At 37.8% G+C, this 6,145-nt stretch overlaps 1 protein-coding gene across 2 annotated transcripts in view; it reads left to right on the top strand.

Moving 5' to 3' along the window:
* Positions 1-782, top strand: part of LOC124621909 (RNA-binding protein 41-like) — a 64,013-nt gene extending 63,231 nt beyond the window's left edge. For both annotated transcript variants that reach the window (XM_047147409.1, XM_047147411.1), the window contains exons 5-6: positions 35-182; positions 277-782. In XM_047147409.1, coding sequence (XP_047003365.1) covers positions 35-182; positions 277-377 — 249 coding nt within the window. In that variant the 3' untranslated portion in view covers positions 378-782. The remainder of the gene's footprint in view (positions 1-34; positions 183-276) is intronic.
* Positions 783-6,145: the final 5,363 nt, after the last annotated feature.

Genomic DNA, 6,145 nt, shown 5'->3' on the forward strand with positions numbered 1-6,145 from the left:
CATTCAAAATACTCCCTAGTAATGTAACTTCTAGGTGCTGTTTCTCAAGAATTTACCTGGCTGTGTGAAAGAGTCAGATCTGGTATCAATATTTAACTTATTTGAATCATCTGAAGACAAGAGAATTATCTACAGACTGATGACTGGCAGAATGAAAGGCCAAGCTTTCATTACCTTTCCAAGTAGGTTGCATATACAACCTATTTCACATTGACAAGTCATTTTTCTCATTTTGTGGAATTATTAACTGATTCATTATAATTTTGATAATTACAGCTACTGACATGGCAACAAAGGCATTAGAAACTGTTAATGGTTATGTCTTAAAGGGAAAGCCTATTATTATACAATACGGAAAGTCATGCCCCACTGTATGACTGATCACAAGACATTCACAGTCACCAAAGATGATCACTCACAACAGGTTATCTGATGACGGAGGCAGTAATACAAAATTCACCTGTTGAGTAGTACACAAAACCCGATGAGGAAAGAGAAGTAATGAATTACAAGTCAAGTAATTCATAATATGACTGTTGCTAGAAAATTGTCACCAGAATATTTGGTCAGCCTTGTCCTGATCTTTTTACTATGATTCATTCCTACTGTTTGAAATGTTAATGAAAGTAGAGAGACAGTTTGAGTGTTATTGAAATAGTGTTGTGCGTTTTTCAAGTTTGATGATCAAACTGTGTACAGTTATATGAGAATTTATGTTAGATGGAGGCAGTGCTGTAATTAGAACCAAGAAGTTTTTAAAATGAAAATCTTCAGATGGGCAATTTGAAATTATTTGGTTAAATATCAGCAACTTGCTTTGGTATACCCGCAGTCCTTTCCTTTTTCAGCCTCCAGCTATCTAATTTGTAAGCAGATTCTCTGGTTTGATTACATATATGAAGGTTAACTAAATTTTTCACACATTTTCATCCTGCTAGTTTAGAAAATACTTTTATTTTAATTTTTATTTTGAATCAGCAGCTGAAGTAATACATTCTAAACCAAGTCAGACTTAAAGAAACCAACAGAAGATCTAAATCAAACTGTATCAAGTGGTATACTTGTTTTAGTTTATTTCAGTATTTGTATACATTCGTACCCAAGATCTCATGTAATGATTATTTTCATCTAATCACTCTGCAACTCTGTTGTTGCATTTCAAGAATCATGAAAAACTTATTCACTTACTGAAGAACTGTCTTTTATTGAACTAACAGTGTTGAAATGAATGATTCAAAGATACTGTTTAGTCAGTATGGATGTGATGCAGTCAGAAATGTATGACTTACTTATTAATTTATTTATTTTGCAGAAAGTGATGTATTGCAGTTAACTAGTCATTTAGCTTCAATATGAATGAGAAGAACTAGAATGAATCAAAATAAGTGTTCGAAGTCACTTATGAACAGAGTTACTTAATGTCTGGTATGTTAACTAAATTTTTCACTGATCAAACAATGGAAAATCCAGGATGGAATGTAAAAATATTATGAAAAGGAAAGTTGCTACTCAGTATATAGTGGAGATCCTGACTCACAGATAGGCACAACAAAAAAGGCTTTTGGCCAGTAAGGCCTATTTTTTTCTATTGCATATAAACATATATGTACTGTGATACATGAAGCAAGATCAGTATTATATTTCTACGGAAGTTTGGGAAATTTTATTACAACTCAATGCTGTTGATAAGAAATATTGTGTAATACAGGTATTGTGAATTTTGAAGGATGTGATGTGCAGTTTTGTACACAGGTAGCCATTTGAAATGGTCTATCAGTTTTTAAAATGTAAGATGAATAATTATTTTATGCTGACATGAAATATCTTTCTATGTTTGGCTGAACAGTTTCACAAGTCAGAACCAAATGGATTACTGTAAATTTATGCAGACTTCGCTCTGGAATTCTATATTGTCACATCATAACCAGAATCAAGACAAACTAAAAAGCAGGGTTGCCAATGAAGTACAACACTTAGCACTGAAAGCACATTTTTTACGATTAGATTAGATTAGATTCAGTTTTAATTCCATAGACTCAAGAAATGAGATGATTCTCGTGGGTGTGGAATATGTCAAAGTGTAACATAAAAACATAAAATATTTACTACCCTGGTCATTTGTCAGGAGAGTGTCAAAATAAGTGACTACAATGAGGTAAACTTGAACAGCTAATATTTACAGAATTAACACACTGTCAGAATGAAACATTGTTATTCACTATTAACAAATTTATCATACACGAAATACCTAATCCTCACTGTTGTGACTGAGTGCTGTCAAAACTTATATCTAACAGACATTTTCACTTAAGCTGGCTTAACAGTATCTGTTAAGATATTCGTCTATAGAGTAGGAGGAATTGCCTATCAAAAAGTCTTTTATACTCTGTTTAAACTGTGCATTATCTGAAACCAAGTTTTTAATGCTGACAATTTATTGAAAATGTGTGTTCCTGAATATTGGACCCCTTTTTGGATGAAGGTAAGTGATTTTAGGTCTTTACATAGGTTGTTCTTATTCCTAGTCTATGTATTGAGCAATTGGTTAGAAATAGAGATATATTGCTTGCAACAAATTTCATTGAGGAATCAATATACTGAGAAGCAGTGGTCTGAATACAAAGTTCCTTAAACAGGTTTCTACATCGTGTTCCTTAATTTACACCACAAATGAGTCTTACCACATGCTTTTGCATCCCCACATCAATGCACAACTGGAACAGAAATGAACACCAGGACAGAGAGTGCTGGCATTTATATTAACATCCTCTATTCCAGAACCCACAAACATAAGAAATTTTGAGAACTTTCCAGATAGAATAAATACTAAATAACAAATAATCGTTAGTGGTTAGGTTTGAACTGGTGACCTGTGGTATGCCTGCTAATGCTGTTAACTGCTACACTGCACTACGTGCAGCACAGCTCTCACTCTAAAGTAACATTTTAGTAAAGTTTGTGTTAGTACCTTTCCCAACGCAGATGTAAAAATCCATACAAAGTCTCCAAGACTGGGTCTCACTGGACAGTGTGTGGTGTTAGAGTGTTCTTGGACCATCCTTCTGGGTGTTCAGGGACCATATGCAAGCTGTCGGGCACACTTCTTCAGTCCTGGTGATGAAGTCTTTCACATAGTCATCGTGAATATTCTCCTGTTGAAACAGGAACAGTGTATTCATTCTTGTTTCTGTCTTTTGAACGTGAGCAGAAAAAATGTTGTAAAGCCTGTAGTCTCTTGCTTCACTGTGTTATATACGAATGCCATGACAGGTCATATTGTATCCTGATATCTCTGTTTGAACTCAGCGTACATTGAGAGGTTATCTGCCAGTGTCTTAAAGCATTCTGTGAGGCCATTTGTCTGTATGTTGGAGGCAGCTGTCATCCAGTGGTAGATGCCGTAATGTTTTCTAATACTAGTCTCAGCTGTAAAACATTCCAGTGATTAGGACTCATCATATGGGGTGCTCCATGCTTCAAAAAGATACCTTCTACCAGGAATCTGTCAACTTTTGAAGCCTCATGTATTGGCATAGCTTTGGTGACAGTGTAGCTGGTGAGGTAGTCAGTGCAAACTGCTACCCATCAATTCCCATTTATTGACTTTTGGAACCTCCCCAAGAGATCAATTCCAGTTTGACAGAATGATGCAGCTGGAGGTGGAATTGGTACCAGATGCCCCAGAGGTAATTAAAGCACGTGCTTATATTGCTGGGATTCCTTACAGTATCTCATATAGTGTCTTACAGATTGGTATGCCTAGCCAGTGATACCAGCATCTGATTCTGTCTTGAATCCCAGGTGACAAAATGTTGGAGCATCATGGAAAAACTTCCGGATAGCTGGCCATAGATGAACTGGACGATGAGCAACCATTTTTCACCCTTGTCAGACCATGTTTCTTCTTATACAATGTTCTGTTTATTAGCTGGAATTCTTCTTTGCTCAGTTCTTCATTCGTAAAGACTTCTGTGGTTTTCAGCGATGCTGATCTTCCCTCTGCTTAGCAGCAATGTCATTTAATGCAGTGACAACTCAAGATTTCATCCATACTGCTGTGTTCGGGCAATGGGTTCCCTGAAGGGTGATTGGTGTCCTTGCATTTGTGTCTGCTTCCATGTACCACTGTGACAATGTACTTATGGAGCCTCAGTACCCATCGCATCAGTCGACCTGATGAACCCTTCAGGTCAGAAACACCGTGTGCCATCCTTCCTCATAGGGACAACAGGAGTGGACCAAGAATTCTCTGAAGTTTCAGTGCTATCATCTTGCAGCATCTTCCCCACTTCCTACTAAGTTATCCATTGTTCAGACAATGATACACTTCCAGGTGCTGGCTAATTGGTGAATGATCCCCACTATCAATACAAAGTTTTACCATGGGCTGCTTGGTCTGTCTCTTCTCCACTCCAGATTTGAAAGGATCTGGGAATTCTTTAATAAGGATGGAAGGTGAAGTAATGAATTAAAATTCATGCCAAGGTTGGGACTTGAACCCAGGTCTCCTGCTAACTTGGCAGATGTGTTATCCACTACACCATCCTGGCACTGTGGCTAACACAATTTTAATTCATTACTTCAGCATCCATCTGCAATTTTAATTCATTACTCCAGATCCATCCTCAATTTTTTCAGCTTCCATACTTATCAAAGACAAAGTTGACACTCAATATGTCTCCAGGAAAAATGTAATTACATCAGATCAATAGATCTGAAAATTGTCACAGAACAGCTAACATTCACCAACATTCCTATTTCTGGCCAGATCTTATTGGCAGTATGATAGTAGCTTCATCCATTGCGTTAAGTGTATTAGGCAGCACAATTCTTTGTTGTGGCACTTTGTGACTTATTCAGCTGTCCCTATGAGTGCTCATGACAGTCAGTGATCCAAAGTTCTCCCTGACCACATAAAATTGTTATGGTCATCACTGGCAAGTAGATTTCTTTTGTGAGCATGAGTAGCATTACAGCAGTCGACAAAACTTTCACAGTTTAACTGATCACCTAGACTGATGGTTGTAATTGGTGTCATGATGATGGGATAACAATGTCTGCAATGGTAAAGAATCACCCAGAGTTGTCTTTGTTACGTTTACTTGTTGGAATTGCTTCATAAATCTGGAGCTTTGACCTTCCACGATCTGTGTCTGTTTGTGATGCCTGCAATATGTGATTATGATCACATTTTGTCATGTTGGCTGGATGTATTTCCAGTTGTGACTTTCAGCACAAGGCAGCAAGGGTGCCAGCTAGAGTGCTGTCTGTTGATTTGAAGACTTGTGGCAGACTGTGACCAGGTGCTCAAACAGTAAATGTTGATATTGATAAAGACCAAAAGGCATGTTTACTGCAAGCAATTGTTCTGAGACATCATGTAATGGAACCTGCAGGTATGTCTGTGCTAAGTTGGTTTTGGAAAAGAATTGGACCCCGGCCAATTTGGCAAGTAATTCATCAGTTCAGGCAGAGGGTATGTGTCAGTAATAGACTATGCACTGACAATAACTCTGCAAAGTCAGAGCTGACAAGACAGTTTTTTGACAATCACTAATGCTGTAGCCCACTCATTTGTTGAAATTGGTCAAACGACAGCTAGTGACACCAGCTGATCCAAATCATACTTTACTTGTTAATGTAAGAGCACAGATACAGACCATGCCTGGAAAAAATGTTCCCGAGCTGAAGGTTCAAGCGTGGCGGCAGTAAATTCACCAATAACAGATATATGCCATGTGTTCTGACAAAGGCTGAGAACAACAAACTGACACAATTTGTCCTTTCTTGTAACATTTGTGACACAATGCCCGTCACCTGGGGCATGCATCTCTCGCATGTTCCACAAAGCAAGAAGGACATAATGGAAGTGCTGCACAGTGCCCTGGTTGTTGCAAATGGAGCTGTCCATTGTGGCTAGGTTTCCTGACAGGAATGGCAGCAACTTACTCTTTGCCCAGCAAGTCTTTTGCTATGTGGCAATGCAGTTCATTATCAATGAAATCATCATCCGCATTGCTTCGATTTGATGGCTCACAGTGTGGAAGACATTAAACGACTGCACAGTTTTTATAACTTGTTCCAAAAAAAGGGTCCTCCTATTAATATAATGAGTCCTTTTCTCTTTAATTCTTTCTGTATACTT

The sequence above is a fragment of the Schistocerca americana genome, chromosome 7 (genome assembly GCF_021461395.2).
Source record: "Schistocerca americana isolate TAMUIC-IGC-003095 chromosome 7, iqSchAmer2.1, whole genome shotgun sequence".
Taxonomy (NCBI): domain Eukaryota; kingdom Metazoa; phylum Arthropoda; class Insecta; order Orthoptera; family Acrididae; genus Schistocerca; species Schistocerca americana.